General features: G+C 42.1%; 1 protein-coding gene across 2 annotated transcripts in view; it reads right to left on the bottom strand.

The window, feature by feature from the left end:
• LOC139754283 (uncharacterized) overlaps nt 1-21,398 on the bottom strand; it is a 245,920-nt gene that overhangs the window by 15,641 nt on the left and 208,881 nt on the right. For both annotated transcript variants that reach the window (XM_071671669.1, XM_071671675.1), the window contains exons 3-5: nt 8,651-8,774; nt 5,137-5,194; nt 2,360-2,487 (exon numbers count right to left, since the gene is read on the bottom strand). In XM_071671669.1, coding sequence (XP_071527770.1) covers nt 2,360-2,487; nt 5,137-5,194; nt 8,651-8,774 — 310 coding nt within the window. The remainder of the gene's footprint in view (nt 1-2,359; nt 2,488-5,136; nt 5,195-8,650; nt 8,775-21,398) is intronic.

Genomic DNA, 21,398 nt, shown 5'->3' with positions numbered 1-21,398 from the left:
CACACAAATATACGTACCTATACATCTCAACGTATACATATATATACACACACAGACTTATACATAAATACACATGTACATAATTCATACTGTCTGCCCTTTTTCATTCCCATTGCCACCCTGCCACACATGAAATAACAACCCCGTCCCCCCAAATGTGCACGAGGTAGCGCTAGGAAAAGACAACAAAGGCCACATTCGTTCACACTCAGTCTCTAGCTGTCATGTAATAATGCACTGAAACCACAGCTCTCTTTCCACATCCAGGCCCCACAGAACTTTCCATGGTTTACCCCAGACGCTTCACATGCCCTGGTTCAATCCAATAACAGCACGTCGACCCCAGTATACCACATCGTTCCAATTCACTCTATTCCTTGCACGCCTTTCACCCTCCTGCATGTTCAGGCCGCGATCACTCAAAATCTTTTTCACCCCGTCTTTCCACCTCCAATTTGGTCTCCCACTTCTCGTTCCCTCCACCTCTGATACATATATCCTCTTGGTCAATCTTTCCTCACTCATTCTCTTCATGTGACCAAACCATTTCAAAACACCCTCTTCTGCTCTCTCAACCACACTCTTTTTATTACCACACATCTCTCTTACCGTATTATTACTTACTCGATCAAACCATCTCACACCACACATTGTCCTCAAACATCTCATTTCCAGCACATCCACCCTCCTGCGCACAACTCTATCCATAGCCCACGCCTCGCAACCATATAACATTGTTGGAACCACTATTCCTTCAAACATACCCATTTTTGCTTTCCGAGATAATGTTCTCGACTTTCAAACATTCTTCAATGCTCCCAGAACTTTCACCCCCTCCCCCACCCTATGATTCACTTCCGCTTCCATGGTTCCATCCACTGCCAAATCCACTCCCATATATCTAAAACATTTCACTTCTTCCAGCTTTTCTCAATTCAAACTTATCTCCCAATTGACTTGTCCCTCAACCCTACTGTACCTAATAACCTTGCTCTTATTCACATTTACTCTCAGCTTTCTTCTTTCACACACTTTACCAAACTCAGTCACCAGCTTCTGCAGTTTCTCACAGGAATCAGCTACCAGCGCTGTATCATCAGCGAACAACAACTGACTCACTTCCCAAGCTCTCTCATCCACAACAGACTGCATACTTGCCCCTCTTTCCAAAACTCTTGCATTTACCTTCCTAACAACCCCATCCATAAACAAATTAAACAACCATGGTGACATCACACACCCCAGCCGCAAACCTACATTCACTGAGAACCAATCACTTTCCTCTCTTCCTACATGTACACATGCCTTACATCCTCGATAAAAACTTTTCACTGCTTCTAGCAACTTGCCTCCCACACCATATATTCTTAATACCTTCCACAGAGCATCTCTATCAACTCTATCATATGCCTTCTCCAGATCCATAAATGCCACATAAAAATCCATTTGCTTTTCTAAGTATTTCTCACATACATTCTTCAAAACAAACACCTGATCCACACATCCTCTACCACTTCTGAAACCACACTGCTCTTCCCCAATCTGATGCTCTGTACATGCCTTCACCCTCTCAGTCAATACCCTCCCATATAATTTCCCAAGAATACTTAACAAACTTTTACCTCTGTAATTTGAGCAGGGGGTGGAAATACTCCAGTTATTACTTTTCCAAAAAAAGGAAAAGAGAAGGGGACTTAGAGAGAATTTTCCCTCAAAGACTCGGTTCTCTGTTCTTGATACTACCTCGCTTAAGCGGGAAATAGCTAATATGTATGAAATATATATATATATATACATATATATATATATATATATATATATATATATATACCTACGGATGGGAGAGAAAGAATACTTCCCACATATTCCTTGTGTGTCGTAGAAGGTGACTAAAAGTGGAGAGAGCAGGAAGCTGGAAATCCTCCCCTCCAGTTTTTAATTTTCCAAAAGAAGGAACAGAGAAGGGGGCCAAGTGAGGATTTTCCCTCTTAGGCTCAGTCCTCTGTTCTCAACACTACCTTGCTGATGCCATTGTACAAAGGCAAAGGGGATAAAGGTGAGTATTCAAACTAAAGGCATAAGTCTGTTGAGTATTCCTGGAAAATTTCATGGGAGAGTATTGACTGAGAGGGTGAGGTTAGGTTAGGTTAGGATGGTGGAGATGGTGTGTGTGTGTCACCTGTTGTTGGTGGAATGGATGATGGAGATTGTGTGTCTGTCACATGTTGTTGCTGGAATGGATGATGGAGAGGGTGTGTCACAAGAACCCTGAGCTGCATGACCTACCTTACAGTGTTGCTAGGGAAAGAGGCTGATGGTGCAGCTGATTGTCACTAGATTCACAGATCCCAAGACTTACCTGACAGTGTTGTTGGTAGAGGGACTACTGAGACCACGGCTATGCGTCATAGCCATCCACTGTTCCGCGTACTCCTGGAGGCGACGCCGACGTTCAACCTCTTCTGTCTCAGAGTCATAGTCAGGTCCCTGCAAGACAAGTGAAATTAGTGGTGATCCAGACATGCGACTTTAGTGGTGGAGATGACACATGACCTTAACAATTAAGTCTTGGGATCATAGATAGCACTAGTGGATCTGGAGCGTGACACATGACCTTATCAGTGCTGGGGTGCAAAACTTGGAAGCCTTACATCACAATCACAAACTTTTATACGTCTGAGGTTCAGTCATAGACAAAAGTCTATATCAGGCTGGGCCTTAACTGAAATACAGAGAGGATTATGAGAAGGAAAAAAGAAGAGACAAGGGTATTTACAGATTTTTGAAGCGAAAAACCTCTTTCAAAATGTGCCAGGTCACAGTTATAAAAAAGACATAAAAGGGTAAAGAGTTCCAAAGCTTCGAGGTGTAGGGAAAGAAACAATTATCAAAATGACCCATCCTTGAGATGCCAACAGCCACATAGTAATCCTGTGACACAGCAGCTTCATGAGTATTCTGTGGTCTAGCCCATAGTGGGGGCACACAAGCAGCCAGCTCCTGGGAGCAGAAACCAAAATAATACCTACAGAAGAGGGAAAGTGAACCAACACTGAGGTGTAGGGCAAGAAGGTAATGTTTTGAAGTTAGCCTGGGAGAGTTAATAAAAGGGACCACTTACAACTCAACCCCGTCAAGTAAAGATGCAGAGCTAGAACCACCACAGATGTGAGAGCAGTACCCCATACAAAGACGAACCTGTTCTTTTGTATAATTGTTCAGAAAAGAAGTTTTGACATCTAAACAGGACTCTCAGTTTCTTAGAGCCAGACTTGGTTATTTCCGTAATGTGGGAATTCCAAGAAAGAGTGGATGTTACATTAATATTAATCATGCTCAATGAGTCAAGAGGTGGCGTTACAAAACTGTCAAAGAAGAGACGAGAGTTGTTTGGAGTTTTTGATAAAGAAATGGGTAGAAAATGGGTCTTGGAGGCATTAAGCTTAATTAGATTTCATCTACCCCACTGAGATATCCTGTCCAAGTCTGAGTTAAGATCCAGTGAGAGGAGCTGAACTGAAGTATGTGGATGAACGCAGTGTTGAGTCGTATGCATATGAATGTGGAAGAGAAAATTGTTGATAAAATGGAGAAAAAGTGTAGGGAACAGGACAGAACCCTGAAAGACACCATTACTGATGGAGAAGAGGGGAGGAAGGAGATCCATCAACAATCACAGAGCTAGATCAGCCAGAGAGGAAGCTAAATATCAAAGATCAAAGTGAGGGAAGGAAGCCAAAAGAGGGGAACTTAGAGAGGAGACTCCGATGCCACACCCTGTCAAAAGCTTTGGAAATGCCAAGGGAAACTACACAAGACTTCCCCAAATCTTCCAGGGTGATGATCAGACATTAGTAAGGTAAGAAAAAATATCACCACTGGATCTCAATATTATTCTACCACAGAGTGGCAGAATAATACTGAGAAAATTAGAGAAATTAGAGAACATGAGAAAGAGGATTAATGATTCTAATATGTTGTCGATTCAATTCTATGTGCATTAGAGAACCTGCTCTCAAGCTGACAGATATCCAATTGATAAGAATGTAATAATCAAAGAACCTTCTAAAAGAGGCCTTAATGACCCCTATCTTATATTACAACCCCAAATTCAAATTAAGCATGAAAAACAGTCCTTTTGCAGATATTTTCAAGCAAATTCATTACCCTCACAAAAATATCAAGAACTGCAGGTAAAAATTCCACGTACTTGGTACATTACCCAGCACAAATCATACACGAAAAAAAAATCCATTAGCATAACTACACTGAACTGCTGGCTAACCTGACGCTGTCATAAAACCACAATTTATCCCTCCTCTCTTTTATAACTGATCCTTAAAACTCTTAAGGGCTGCATAGAGCGATGGACGTTCGAGCCACAATGGCTACTCATTGGCGAGTTTATGGCGCCATGAACAGGTTAGCGGCTATAAGCCACTGTTATAAGTAAGAGGCCAAAAAGGTCCATTGATATATATATATATATATATATATATATATATATATATATATATATATATATATATATATATATATATATATATAAACCCAAATTATGTCCTTCGGTTGCATATCACCCTATTTTTCTTTGGTAAGCATTAACCTAACTCACTTTTCCCAAATGAATTTACAAGTAACTTAAAAAATTACCTTGCCCTCTGTTTTCTCTATATAATTGGTGTGTGTGTGTGTGTGTAAAGACATGGTACATGAACACAAAGTATACATACATATAGTAATCAAACAGTAATCACAGTCTGGACTCACGTTTTCTACATAAAGTGTACAAACATATAGTAATCAAACAGTAATCACAGTCTGGACTCACGTTTTCTACATAAAGTGTACAAACATATAGTAATCAAACAGTAATCACAGTCTGGACTCACGTTTTCTACATAAAGTGTACAAACATATAGTAATCAAACAGTAATCACAGTCTGGACTCACGTTTTCTACATAAAGTGTACAAACATATAGTAATCAAACAGTAATCACAGTCTGGACTCACGTTTTCTACACAAAGTATACATACATATAGTAACCAAACAGTAATCACAGTCTGGACTCACGTTTTCTACACACAGTATATAAACATATAGTAACCAAACAGTAATCACAGTCTGGACTCACGTTTTCTATCTTCTCGTCCAGCATCATGAAGAAATCGTGTTGGCTCTCTGAGACTTTCCTGTCGGCCGGGGAAGGAGAGAGAAAACAACACGAAATTAATCATGATCCACACCTGGCATGAGGGAGAGGGAGAGCAGGCCCCCATGGATGGAAGGAAGGGTTCATCCGTGAAATGAGCGAGGCAAAAATCGCCATCCACGGTCCTGGACGTCCAGCCTGTGTCCAAAATAGGAAAGAGGTGGAATGTGGGTGGTAAGAGAGAGACATGTCGGGTCAACAGAAGCAAACAAGGCACCTTTGAGCGACGGGTGTGGTTACAATTAATATGCTAGTGTGGTCTATTTTTTTTTTCTTTTCGGTACATCTCTTCGCTGACCTTTCATGCCACTAAAGCCGTGTGATTCTCATGAAACCCAAATACTGTCGGGACTCCTGAGCATTTGGGCTGAAACCACCGGCAATGGTAACGTTTGAGGTAAAATAACAAAAGGCGATTACGTACGAAAACTCCACTTCATGGCTTTTTAACAATGAATCACTGCTTGACACCACTCGAATTACTTCCAAGGTAAAAATTTAAAAACTCACAATCTTTCAAGGAGAGAGAGTAGGCGTATATTCCCGCCATAAACAATAAAGTTAGGATATGATAGCCAGTGACTTAAAAACGGGCCTTTCTATTCCTTTCAGTAATCCCAACATAAGGATCCAGCATTTGAGGGATTTGCCCTCCTCCAGGAAGCTTCCACATCATATAAATCAGGGATAAGATGCACAATGCAGGGGATTGAAATGGATCTGTTTCGCCTACGATCACATACAGTATATCTAGTGAGCGTCGACTGTTGAAACAGACACGATATATTTCACTTTTTTTTTCCCCTTGAATGACAGTCATCTTTGCTCTCTAACTTATGAACAAGTTCTATTTTTGCATAGTGGGCTGAAGCACACACCCCAATAACAAGATGGGGAATATTTCTCATCCATTCGACCAGTATCGCTGAACTATATTCATTACTGAGATTCGTTTCAGGTAAAATTAAAAAGAAAGATACTAAAAAGTCCAGATAGCGACCAGCTTCTATTCACAGAGCAGAAAAAGTATGGCCTAAATACGCTTGAATCAGTCACTACCTAATATCACAAAAGTTCATAATATCTACCAATAAACACGAAGAGGGGGCGAAATACTGTGGGATCTGGGCTATTATATTCATCAGTGTTCAAAAATTATCGACTACTGGTTTTCAAATAAAAGATGTGGTCCTTACCGAACTTGACAGACAGTCAGTGGCCCTTTAAGCCCACATAACCAGCCAACGAATCTACCTTAAACATATAATGCTTCTTTAATTCACTCCTGGACACACACACACACACACACACACGCTAGGCTATCCACGTGTGAAGTGGGGCAGTAAGAGTAGGTGTGTGGTGTGAGGTGAAGAATATTGTATATAGTTCTATTCCCTCGGGTAAATCTATTCCGAAGAATATTCCACCTATCCAGCTGAATAAATTGGTTGAAGAATATCCCATCTCTCTTCATTTCACCAAGAGCGAAAATATATAATTTAGGCGTAGGCTAAGGATTCTATGCAAAAATAATATTTTTTTTCCGGGTCGTCCCTATGAATAAATTTCACTTTTAAACTTTTCATTATAAAACACACAGGGTGCGGGTGGTGTTTGATTTTAGTGGGAGGAAATACGATATATGTGGAGCTAGGGCGGGCCTAGGGTCTTGAACCCCACCTCACCAATGGGTCAAGAGTTCAAAACTTAACACTCCAAAAATAGTCATAAAACTTATACATACAATACGACTCACTGACTCAAAATATTTACAATACCCAATACTAAATTCGCTATAATTTACGCCAAAAGAAATCTAAGCATATACTTTGAAGAATATGTAACATAAAAACGGATTTTTCTTTTATATATATTTAAGACAATTGAATGCTCTATTCCTTGTTGGATTTCTGTTGACCTTGTGGTCGAGGACGCTCTGCCAACATGGCAAGGTCAGATAGCAGAAGATCTGATCTGTCTTAGGACGAGGTTAGAACACAGGTCTACATCCTTAACCTACATAGATTTGAGGCAGGGTAGTAAAATAGAAGGCTCTTTCCCACCCATCACTATATAGATGGAGACAGGATAGTGAAGCAGAAGGCTCCTCCCTCCCCATAACTACAAATGGAGACAGGAGAGTAAAGCAGAAGGCTCCTCCCCACCCACCACTATAGATGGAGACAGGATAGTAAAGCAGAAGGCTCCTCCCCACCCACCATTCCCTCCGGCACATCAATCGGCAGGACAATAGCCAAGAGGAAACGCCAAGTCACACACAAAGAATATACTGACGTGGATATTTTATAGGAAAGGATGAATGGAAAATACATTCTGGTCCAAATTCGGCCCGCTTGACCCAGTGGAAGAATTCAGCTTCTCGCCTGTAAAGATAAACTGTCATTATACTGGCATACCATCACTCTTGAGAAGGCTTATCAATTATCAATCAATATCATTACTATATCAATCTAGCTGTGTCTCTATGAACAACATTCATCAAAGTCTTCGTCACTGCTATGATAACTGGCTTGTGGCATTACGTAATTGTGGCATTACATAACCTTTCAGTTCCTTCAGTGTTCATACGTCCATAGGAATCTAAATAGAGAGAGAGAGAGAGAGAGAGAGAGAGAGAGAGAGAGAGAGAGAGAGAGAGAGAGAGAGAGAGAGAGAGAGAGAGAGTTTTCAGGACGTAACTGATTACATAAACATTCTCCAGACTTGTTCCCTGGAGCATGTGTGACATTCCCAGACGTGGTCTCTAACCCCTCACCTGGTGACTAAACTCCCTTCGACAGTTATGTGTCACTTACCTTTTTAATCACTTTCTCGTCTTTATACCTGTCTCTAGTCTCGTTATATACATGGTTAATCTTCTGTGGTCCGAGTCCTTTGCTTAAGTTAATGTCACTCTAACCCCCAGTCCCAACTGTACGCTACAGTTAACCCCTACAGAGAACTATGTCCATACACATCACCCTTCCCATGGTCATCCTCCACGCCACCCAGACAGCTAACTATACTTCACCTCGAAGCTCTGGCCACCTGCTTCGCGCCACGATCTTCGTCCTTGTCTGCTCAACGACCATATCATTCAGTTGTATTGATGTCCCTGTCCTTGACCCTAGTCCTCACCTCCTCTTACCTGTCTCCTGGGGTCATTTAGCCTGGAGCCCGCCATTCCTGCTCATGCTGCTATGAATCTTTGTCCAGACCTTATGAGAGCGAAGCTAGGACTGTCCTTCAATACATCTTCCAGTGCCAGCGGTGGACCGCACAAGGTACTCACGCCTGGGCCAGCAGTGGTGGACCACACTAAGATACTCACGCCTGGGCCAGCAGTGGACCACTAAGATACTCACGCCTGGGCCAGCAGTGGACCACTAAGATACTCACGCCTGGGCCAGCAGTGGTGGACCACTAAGATACTCACGCCTGGGCCAGCAGTGGACCGCCTGCACCAAAGGGCACCAACTTGTTGTTCAGCTGCTGCTTCCGGCCAGACCCACCGCCGCTGCTGGTCGAGTCGCCGTCGCTCTCGTACTCCGAGTCGGCCTCTGCTGGCAGGAGTTGTGGTTAGCGCTACTGGCGGTGTTGTGAGGGAGGGGTGGAGAGATGTTGTGAGGGAGGGGTGGTGTTGTTGTGAGGGAGGGTGGAGAGATGTTGTGAGGGGGTGGAGAGATGTTGTGAGGGGGTGGAGGAGAGATGTTGTGAGGGGGTGGAGAGATGTTGTGAGGGGGTGGAGGAGAGATGTTGTGAGGGGTGGAGGGGCGTCATGATGGGTGCGGTGTGATGGGGGTGGAGGGAGACACTAGTAAACTTTATGGATGTGAACTTTATTGGCCACAACACATATGGATGTGAACTTTATTGGCCACAACACATATGGATGTGAACTTTATTGGCCACAACACATATGGATGTGAACTTTATTGGCCACAACACATATGGATGTGAACTTTATTGGCCACAACACATATGGATGTGAACACTTTATTGGCCACAACACATATGGATGTGAACTTTACTGGTCACAACACATATGGATGTGAACACTTTATTGGCCACAACACATATGGATGTGAACTTTATTGACCACAACACATACGGATGTGAACTTTATTGGCCACAACACATATGGATGTGAACTTTATTGGCCACAACACATATGGATGTGAACACTTTATTGGCCACAACACATATGGATGTGAACTTTACTGGTCACAACACATATGGATGTGAACACTTTATTGGCCACAACACATATGGATGTGAACTTTATTGACCACAACACATACGGATGTGAACTTTATTGGCCACAACACATATGGATGTGAACTTTATTGGTGAGAACACATATGGATGTGAACTTTACTGGCCACAACACATATGGATGTGAACTTTATTGGCCACAACACATATGGATGTGAACTTTATTTGGCCACAACACAGGCGTGTCATGATGATCTTTACTGGCTTTATTACCGGCGCGCCATGCAGTACACTGGCTACATCACTAACGAGGTGGTATAACACTTTACTATCCATAAGACTGGCACGTTGAGGTCATTATTGCCTTGGTACGAACTTGACTGACCACATTTACCGACATCGTATGCGGGAGGTTTTACTTAGCACGTCGTCTGGAGTTAAGACTTGACTTTACTGGACGTGACGTATTGATACCGCGATCTTGACTTTACTGAGGGTATCAGGGACGTCATAGGCACTTTACTGAGGATATCAGGGACGTCATAGGCACTTTACTGAGGATATCAGGGACGTCATAGGCACTTGACTTTACTGGACGTGACGTATTGATACCGGTGACGTATTGATACCGCGATCTTGACTTTACTGAGGGTATCAGGGACGTCATAGGCACTTTACTGAGGATATCAGGGACGTCATAAGGCACTCTACTGAGGATATCAGGGACGTCATAGGCACTTTACTGAGGATATCAGGGACGTCATAGGCACTTTACTGAGGGTATCAGGGACGTCATAGGCACTTTACTGAGGATATCAGGGACGTCATAAGGCACTCTACTGAGGATATCAGGGACGTCATAGGCACTTTACTGAGGATATCAGGGACGTCATAGGCACTTTACTCAGGATATCAGGGACGTCATAGGCACTTTACTGAGGATATCATGGACGTCATAGGCACTTTACTCAGGATATCAGGGACGTCATAGGCACTTTACTCAGGATATCAGGGACGTCATAGGCACTTTACTGAGGATATCAGGGACGTCATAGGCACTTTACTGAGGATATCAGGGACGTCATAGGCACTTTACTCAGGATATCAGGGACGTCATAGGCACTTTACTGAGGATATCAGGGACGTCATAGGCACTTTACTGAGGATATCAGGGACGTCATAGGCACTTTACTCAGGATATCAGGGACGTCATAGGCACTTTACTGAGGATATCAGGGACGTCATAGGCACTTTACTCAGGATATCAGGGACGTCATAGGCACTTTACTGAGGATATCAGGGACGTCATAGGCACTTTACTCAGGATATCAGGGACGTCATAGGCACTTTACTGAGGATATCAGGGACGTCATAGGCACTTTATTTAGGCTATCATTTCGTAAAGTAGCCCTGGCGCGTTGTGTGTGCTCTTGACTGGCGCTTTCCTGGCGCGATACCTGCCTAGATATGACACCCCCCCACCCTCTCTTCCCTACGACTGGCGCGATCCCGTCTTTACCCCGCCATGTGTGTGTGTTCTCACCTTGAACAGGCAGACACTAACGACTAGGGAGAGAGAGAGAGAGAGAGAGAGAGAGAGAGAGAGAGAGAGAGAGAGAGAGAGAGAGAGAGAGAGAGAGGTGGGTACGACTCGATCAAGTCTATCAACGAATTAAGTAAAGCGGAGCCATAATACGGCTAATATATATATATATATATATATATATATATATATATATATATATATATATATATATATATATATATATATATATTCTTTTCTTTCAAACTATTTGCCATTTCCCGCGTTAGCAAGGTAGCGTTAAGAACAGAGGACTGGGCCTCTGAGGGAATATCCTCACCTGGCCCCCTTCTCTGTTCCTTCTTTTGGAAAATCAAAAAAAAAAAAAAAGGGGGAGGATTTCCAGCCCCCCGCTCCCTCCCCTTTTAGTCGCCTTCTACGACACGCAGGGAATACGTGGGAAGTATATATATATATATATATATATATATATATATATATATATATATATATATATATATATATATATATATATATCTTTTCTTTTCTTTCAAACTATTCGCCATTTCCCGCATTAGCAAGGTAGCGTTAAGAACAGAGGACTGGGCCTTTAAAATATATATATATATATATATATATATATATATATATATATATATATATATATATATATATATATATATATATATATTTTAAAGGCCCAGTCATAAAATGACAAATAACACATAAAATAACAAGGCTGAGTCTGACAGGCCACAACGCGCGGGGAACGTGTGTATATACACATAACCCACAAGAGGAAGGAAGGGGGAAAAAAATGTAAACATGAAGATTGCAATCCGGAGGTGGTTCGCACAGCGCTCACGACCCTTCCATAAATCCACCGGGAGAACAAACTGCCAGTTCATGGCACGGGGGACGGTCAAACTGCCGTACAGAACTGTTTGGAAAACACACTGGAAGGAAGAAGGACCATTTCCAATGGGAGCTCGCGCGCGCGGGGGTAAGTTTCGTGCCCGTTTTTTAAGAAAGGCGGTAGAGAAATTGCCCTGAGCGCACAGGGCACCTCTGGAAATACATCACCACCAGGAGGTTATGAAATAATGATTATCTGGCAACTTTGGAGATTTAAGTAGCCCTCTGGGCATGACAGTGCGACCCCCTGACCCATAAGGGTCAGGGGGTCGCACTGTCATGCCCACACGTCCGACACTACCGTGTCCAAGGGGTTGAACGTGATACAATCCTCTGACGTTGTAACACACACACACACACACACACACACACACACACACACACACACACACACACACACACACACACACACACACAAACACGCAGCACCAGCCATCGCTCTCGTGGTTCCGGTATGAGCTTTCTTACTTTCTGTCACTTTCTGTCCATAATTGGTTCGGTTATTACTCACTGCTGAAGACGGAGCGCTCCCCTGGCTTCCTGTCAACTCTACCACTCCCTGTCAAGGCTTAGTTTGGCTACTCCCTGTCAAGGCTTAGTTTGGCTACTCCCTGTCAAGGTTTAGTTTGGCTACTCCCTGTCAAGGCTTAGTTTGGCTACTCCCTGTCAAGGTTTAGTTTGGCTACTCCCTGTCAAGGCTTAGTTTGGCTACTCCCTGTCAAGGTTTAGTTTGGCTACTCCCTGTCAAGGCTTAGTTTGGCTACTCCCTGTCAAGGCTTAGTTTGGTTACTCCCTGTCAAGGCTTAGTTTGGCTACTCCCTGTCAAGGCTTAGCCTGCTACATTCTCTCCTGACTTGCTTTGCCAATTCCTGTCAAGACAGATTTTTATAATTTTTTGTCAAGACTTTCCAATTTTTTATTACTTCAAGACTTTAGCTATTCCGTCTCCCTTCAACGAAAAAGCTTTACTAAATCTGTCTGGGATTTTGAACCCAAGTTTCTAAACTTGGGAGAAGAGAGAGAGAGAGAGAGAGAGAGAGAGAGAGAGAGAGAGAGAGAGAGAGAGAGAGAGAGAGAGAGACTACCCGACCCTGAACTTTCCTGATTAAGGGTTGTCCCGAACTTTGAGGGCAAGGGGAAAAAAACAAAACTTTCCTTACAGCTCATTATCCATGGCGGGTGGGAGCAGGACCTTCAGAAAGGTCGTGGTTTGATGGATATCCCTCATCAATTTACATCATTTACAGGTAATTACGAGTCTTTTTGGGGTGGGTTGATTTTCAAATAATAACAAAAGACCGTAATGTTCTACAGTTATTTACATTATCTTTCTTAAATTATTATTATTTCTTTTTTTCAATTCTGAAATGCATTGAAAGGTATCATGAACATATAGCAAAAGAAGACAAAAATAAGATTTACGTAAATTGACACTAATGTTTATGATCAACCATATCTTTATAACTAAATAACTTACAATTTTCTTGTCATTTACAATAAAAAAGTAAATGGAGCAAGGCTGAACTGCCATGAAACATGTAAATGTATAAGTTTACAAAAAAACACAGTAAATCTGGGGGAAAAAGTCTATATATAAGAGGTTAGTGAAAATAAAGCTATATACAACCCTATGGATCTTATACACAGAGACGAAAGTCATCACTGAGCTACCTCGTTATCCTATTGCCAACGGTATGTCGGGGGGATACAAGGGCGATATTTGTTACGTGGTAATTAGGAGTGTACAAAAGATCTCTCTATTCGATCTAGAAGACGAGACCTGGGTCTTGAGATTATGGTCTCTCTCTCTCTCTCTCTCTCTCTCTCTGGTAAGGAGGTGGTGGTGGTAGGCAGCCACAACCCAGGGAGGTATATTACCGCTACTACTACTACTACTACTACTACTACTACTAATACTACTACCACTACTAATACTACCATCCCCGGGCATCGGGAGGAGTAGCAAGCCAGTACTTCAGTGGCTGCCTAGTGTCACTCCTCTTGCCCGGGCACCGTGTTCTTTCGCCCTCACCCTGTACACGCGGGCTACTGGCATTCAGTCCACACATACACACCCTCTCTCTCTCTCATGAATGCATAGCCATGGCGACGGGCAACGCACAGGACTCGCTCTCTCTCTCTCTCTCTCGGTAACCCTACTAGCTCTCCCTGCGGCGGTGAGCGCGACGCGCTAGCCCCCCCTGGCAAACACCTCTTGAAGTGACTCTTACACCCAGCGATAAAGTCACCTCCCTAAACTCTCTTTATGCCAAAGGCTAACACGAACCCATCCTAAACTTTCCTCTATAAAAAAATCCACATAAGAGAAGAAAAAAGTTTGAAATGAAAAAAAAGTAAAAAATCTCTTTCAATAGCATGCCAGGGAACGGGCAACCCGAAGTGGACAAGCTTACGGGTGGAAATTCAGCTTGAGTTAACTTGCTAAAAGTTTGGGGCAAGAAAGAAGCTTCTAGGATATATATATATATATATATATATATATATATATATATATATATATATATATATATATATATATATATGGCGCAATGGGCCATTTCTTTCGTCTGTTTCCTTGCGCTACCTCGCAAACGCGGGAGACAGCGACAAAGTATAATATATAAATAAATAAATATATATATATATATATATATATATATATATATATATATATATATATCAGGGAGGCGTCAGAAGAAATTAACTTTACTGAATGCTGGTACACTTTACCGTAGATTTAAGAGTAAGGAAAGCTTACTATAAGCTAAGAGCTTGGCCACAGGTCCGCGTATCTGGAAAAAGGCTTGTCATATGATTAAGCTTTTCCCATATGGCTATGGCACAGGAAAACCCCATCCGTCAGATTAAGCTGGTTCATTTGTCTGTGACGTGATCAGCTTATCGTAAGATTAAACTAGCCCTAGTCCGCGTGTACGGACTATTTACAAATTATCATAAGCTTAAGCTGGAGATATGTCGAACGATAAATTTGAAACATACTCAAATGGGGGGGGAGAGGAGGAAGGAAATATGTATTTATCTATCCCTTAAGCGTGGAGTTAAAGCACTGCTTACATTGCAAGCCAAAATTATCGATATATCCTCATCAAAAATACACCATGCAACATTCCCTCCCAAGCCAGAGTAATAGCTGTATGAGAGAGAGAGAGAGAGAGAGAGAGAGAGAGAGAGAGAGAGAGAGAGAGAGAGAGAGAGAGAGAGAGAGAGAGAGAGCACTGCTCTTCACAGAACTCAAGCGAAGAGAATGATGGCAGGTAATCCATCCTATATATACGTAAGAAATACTCCATATCCACCAATACTGTACACACTATAATAAAAAAAAAAAAAGAGCAAAGGATTATTATATGAGTATATGCATCTACGTATTTCTTAACAGTTTTACCACAACACCGAAAACCATTTTCATAACTGTCATGACGGAAGAATTCAACCTCAGGGAGCAATTATTCATAGGGAACAGAAATGAATATTCCAGAATATTCACAGTAAGAGAAAACGAGCCTTCAGACCAAAATATCGTAAGTTGGCAACTTGATCGGGAACCACAACATACCGCCATTAGGAGAGCCATCATTTATCTGATATATATATCACACCTGAACAACGCCATGGACTGAATTAATTAGAAATAACTTAATATTCTTGAACAGTTGTGAACGGCGGTACACGGGCACCCGGAAGTAACAAGAAGAGGCGGGAAAGACGGGAAAAAGGGACAGAGTGTGTGGGAGAGAAATTGAAGCGGGAAAACAGTTAAGAATCCCAGAGACATGGGTCCCCTCTGACGTCACAGACCAACCTTCCCCCCCCCGCGAGACACACCACAAAAATCACAGGCTAATAACACTCTTAAATCGCCCGTCAACATCGTTCAAAATACACTGGCAGTAAATTTCACTTCCCTCACCGCAATCGACTTCCTGCTTTACGTGTAGGGTACATAAGGCCTATGGAACCGACCCCTTACGTACGAAAACAAGGAATCCATTATTTTCTGGTAAATTTATTGACTACACCGTGACCCAGTAATTCCCTCAGAGGCCAAAGATACAGTAGAGGAAATGACAATGGTGTATTCAATCACACACGTGTACCATTGATGGACTGACACATGGCCATTATCATATAAAGCTATTCACAGTGTGTGTGTGTGTGTGTGTGTGTGTGTGTGTGTGTGTGTGAGTGTGTGTGTGTGTGTGTGTGTTACAGGGAACGATTTTACACTAATGCTGTCCAGTGTCTCCATCATGTATATGTTTGTTTCAGACACACACACACACACACACCACACACTGACACACACACACGTGTGTTTAGTCTACTATATCAGTTTAGTTTTAACGAGAGAAACATCGCTTCAAAACTCCAGTGCCAGGGGGTAGCACTTCCATGGATGGTTCAACCGGCTGACATTACATATCTGGATAGGATACATCTTCTTCAGGAAAGAGTATATCAAACACATGAGATATAGGCAGCCTTTCCCTCTCAACTATCTTAAAATTTTGATCCTAACATGTGTCCTCTACTCTCTTCCCGACAGTCGTTCTGAAATACCCAGCTTGAAGTTCGACCTTTCTTATGAATTTCTTTGTTGGGGACAGCGTCAAAGGCTTTCCGGGGGAAACCCTGGAAATAACACACAGTCCATCCATCTCTCTTTCCAAAGTGTTGCTTACCCTCATAGAATCGTACATGACCAACAAAACATTTTCTTCCATATCTCCTGTAATTTCTAAACCAGTTTGTGACAAATGATTTAAATATCTTTATTCTCTCCCCAAGCAGCTTGCAGACCATGCATGTTTGTGACACCCCATCCCCATCCCATCCTACCCCTCTAACTGAGAGGTGTCAATTGCCTATCGCCTCTCCTAAAAAATCGATACTACATAAGGGCTTCGGGCGAGCGGTTGGTACACAACTCTCTTCACCCGGGACGTTCAATAATATCCCGGGCTGCTGGCTGTCAAAGGTCTCTCCTTCTCACTCCTAAGGTTGGCAATAGTGAAGACCCCCTCTGATCCCAGACCATGTCCCAGTCCATCTCCACCTCCTGCACGTGCTCTCTGGACCCTTGGTTTTACGTGTGTGTGTGTGTGTGTGTGTGTGTGTGTGTGTGTGTGTGTGTGTGTGTGTGGGTGGGTGTGTGTGTGTGTAAATCACCCTTTTGTAATGTACGGGGAGGAAGTGCTATATTCGTGGGTCCTCATCTCTTGAACACTCTCAACTACCATACATCTTAAATCAACGCATGGCGTCTGCATTACCCATGTCCTCCAGTCAATCTATTCCATTCATCCATCTACTTACATCATTTCCATTTTCTTTTTGAACAAGTCCTCTGGGTGTCCCATCAAAACAAAAATCCTTCCAAGTTGGGTCAGACTCCCACCCTTCGCACCTATTCTACAATCACTGACCAAAAGTATTTCCGCACAATGGCCGCCAAAAAATTTTTGCTGTACCAAATTCGTTATGGGTTTTGGTCTCGTATACTTACAGTATAAAACACAACCAGACAAAATTGTTTCACATAATTGGGTGCCCTTTCTCCGTGTCGCCCACCAGTCATTAGAATAAGTAAAGAGGTGGTCCCTCTTTTGTTTACTTGTCGTCTGCTAGCGAGAGGGCGAAGCGGAGGAAAGAACTGAGTGACGAAAAGATAAAAAAAAAAAAAAAAAAAACGTAGCTGTAAATGAGGGCGGTTTAAGTGGGCGACAAAATGCTGAAATGTTGGAAAATCAATACCTCAATCGTCCATAAATGTCTTATGCGGTGCGGGGAGAGAGAGAGAGAGAGAGAGAGAGAGAGAGAGAGAGAGAGAGAGAGAGAGAGAGAGAGAGAGAGAGAGAGGATAAGTCGGAAAAAAGTATGGCAGGAGATCACTAACATGTTTAATGAAAGAAGTACCGGTGCTCACACCGTGTCCAAAGACCTGTTATTTTCTACCCAAGGTCGTCCAGTTGTGCTCAAGGGTCGTGCCGTCGTGCTCAGCAGTCGTACCGTCGTGCTCAGGGTGTGCTTAAAAACCTATTCTGTGTCCTGATCTACTGCGTGCACGGGTTAGCCTCTCAAGTGGAACATAACTGAACAGATGTTCATTATCCACTGAAGAACTGCCTACCTGTCAGACCTACTGAACAAACTGAACAGCAACGTGGCTAACGTGAAGAAGTAGCCCAAATGCTGTTCTCCAAACTTTACACTGCTGTTCCAGCGTAGAACAAAGCAAAGACGGGAGCCTAAACCCCCTCAGGCGCTGTGTGAGATGGGAGCCATAAACCCGCCACAAAAAGCGCGGGAAATGTATGTTTACATTCGTGACGTCACAGGTTGCGTCCAATGTTGACACGAGGCGTCGAACAAAAGAAAGTCGGAAAACGGATGTGGATTTAACAATGATACTCCGTAGAAAAGAATAACTTACAGTTTACTGTTACCGTCCCCGAAAACTCTGGAAAATATTGCAACGTAAAACTGAAAAAAAAAAAAAAAAATAATCTTGAAGTAAACATGATTATGGTAATGGCCGATAAGATGCCACATTGCACCAACACAAACAACTGGAATACAGTAAATCGGAGCTGGATTTCGTACTTATATTGATAGCGTTCGCGAATTCGCGCTTCAAATAGTTTTAAATAATTGAAGAAGAACGCGTTCGTTTGGGAGAGAGAGAGAGAGAGAGAGAGAGAGAGAGAGAGAGAGAGAGAGAGAGAGAGAGAGAGAGAGAGAGAGAGAGTTTAAATAGCAGGACGAGGTAATTTGTAAACTGATTTGGTCAGCTCAGCTGAGCTTAACTTCGGCTTGCAAATTTGCTTTCAGATCAACTCGTCAATCTAAATCAGCCCCAACTTGTAGATCTACGTGACCTGACCTCGACATGACCTGGGCAAGGAGAAAAGCTTTCCTGTTCCAACGATGTTCCCAAAACGACCATCTCCTCCACCATTCTCCAACATCACCACCAACACAGACCCCTCTCTCCCAAGCTTCAAGCTGACGTCAATATTGCCTTGTCGCTTCCCCCCTACCTACCTTACCTAACTCGGTCCCACCACTAACTGTACTTTATATGCTCCTAAAAAGTCTTCCGGGGTCATCCTCTCTCTCTCTCTCTCTCTCTCTCTCTCTCTCTCTCTCTCTCTCTCTCTAGCGCGCGCATGTGTGTGTGTGTGTGTGTGTGTGTGTGTGTGTGTGTGTGTGTGTGTGTGTGTGTGTGTGTGTGAACATTATAAATGACCATTTTCCATGTAACATGAACATTTTCTTTGATTCTTTTGTTTTTTTACGTTTTCTGAACGCAAGTTTTATGTCTTGTTTTCTTTTTTGTCTTACAGTAATACATAAATGTAATACTTATAAGCCATAAATTATAAGCTACACTTTTAACCTAAATTAAATTAATGTAACTACCTTTAACATCGCTTAGTTATACATAAATGTAATACTTATAAGCCATAAATTATAAGCTACACTTTTAACCTAAATTAAATTAATGTAACTACCTTTAACATCGCTTAGTTATACATAAATGTAATACTTATTAGCCATAAATTATAAGCTACACTTTTAACCTAAATTAAATTAATGTAATTACCTTTAACATCGCTTAGTTATACATAAATGTAATACTTATTAGCCATAAATTATAAGCTACACTTTTAACCTAAATCAAATTAATGTAATTACCTTTAACATCGCTTAGTTATACATAAATGTAATACTTATTAGCCATAAATTATGAGCTACACTTTTAACCTAAATTGAATTAACGTAATTACCTTTACCATCGCACATTTCCTTTCGCTAACACCGAACAAGCTATCTAGGCTGCAGGGAAGGCTCAGGGTATACTGCCCGAGAAATTCTACAGGGAAGGCTCAGGGTATACCGCCAGAGAAATTCTACAGGGAAGTGTGAACGGGTAAACTTCATTACCCTAGTTGCTGCCGGGTTCTTGGGGGCAGAAGGCCCACCTCTCAAAAGATTGAAAGAAAAATCTAAGGAATACATTCCAATCTCTGAGCTTCCTTCTTGGCACAGGCGTGTTGCAAAGAGAAAAGACTGATGTATTCGTCTCGTCTATCTAGATTTGAAGGTATATGGTCTTCGCACTGAGTTCTGTTGGTCGCATGTGACAAGCGTTCAACAGCCCTACAAACGAGAAGGAGGTTTTAGAGGAGGCAGAGAAGGAGTCTGAGGTAGATGGGAAGGAGAGGAGACCAAACGCGTCCGTTTCTTCCCAGACCAGGAGGAGACACTACGTAAAGACGGGTGACCAAAGACATGAATAATGATTGAGCCAGAGGAAAACGACATGTGGCTACAGCTGACCAACAGAGGCTCTGGACTGGCTAGGGTTGATTTACACCCGAATGTCATTGATTCACCTTGGCTAACTTCTCCCTACCTCCCTGTCTGTTTCTGCCGAACACCCAAGTAAAAACGGATGAAAAGTCACTTAGCTTTCTTTTCCTAATCAACATCCTCTCAATACTGACATACGGCAAGTCAATCAAGATTTTAAGTTCTCGTAAGATCTTTTCATATCGTAGAATCCTTCTTTAGATACATTCATACATACGACAAGTCAATCAAGATTTTAAGTTCTCGTAAGATCTTCTCATATCGTAGAATCCTTCTTTAGATACATTCATACATACGACAAGTCAATCAAGATTTTAAGTTCTCGTAAGATCTTTTCATATCGTAGAATCCTTCTTTAGATACATTCATACATACGACAAGTCAATCAAGATTTTAAGTTCTCGTAAGATCTTTTCATATCGTAGAATCCTTCTTTAGATACATTCATACATACGACAAGTCAATCAAGATTTTAAGTTCTCGTAAGATCTTTTCATATCGTAGAATCCTTCTTTAGATACATTCATACATACGACAAGTCAATCAAGATTTTAAGTTCTCGTAAGATCTTTTCATATCGTAGAATCCTTCTTTAGATACATTCATACATACGACAAGTCAATCAAGATTTTAAGTTCTCGTAAGATCTTTTAATATCTTTGAATCCTTCTTTAGATACATTCATATATATATATAATTCATAAAAACAAACTAGGCATATGAAAATCAACCAACAAAGTGTCCCCTGCCATCCTGTGTTATCACACTGGAACAGCATTATCCCTGTGGAGTACCACAAGGCTGCGCTCGGGGTCCCATAATGTTCCAGGTTATGATCACCGGACCTCATAACTCTGGTGTCATTTTTCTGACGACCTGACTGTCGATAATGAACCACGAGAGCCGTTCCAAAATTTTATCGTTTATACAGAACAAAGTAAGTCAATATCGAGCGAGAGAAAATGAAATAAACCAAAACTCTTTAGTAGGAAAAAAAAAAAATTATAGTACCTCCTATTTCAACTCTCCGCCATCTCGCTTCACCTTCCTAATCACACGAAGTTGTTCACTATAAACATATATACATCAATTCAACACTAATCTGGAACCATCATGTTCCCGGCTATAGGCTGTT

This window comes from Panulirus ornatus, chromosome 2 (genome assembly GCF_036320965.1).
Source record: "Panulirus ornatus isolate Po-2019 chromosome 2, ASM3632096v1, whole genome shotgun sequence".
In the NCBI taxonomy this organism is placed as follows: domain Eukaryota; kingdom Metazoa; phylum Arthropoda; class Malacostraca; order Decapoda; family Palinuridae; genus Panulirus; species Panulirus ornatus.
The sequence above is the reverse complement of the archived record's forward strand: the minus strand, read 5'-3'. Positions and strand labels throughout refer to the sequence as shown.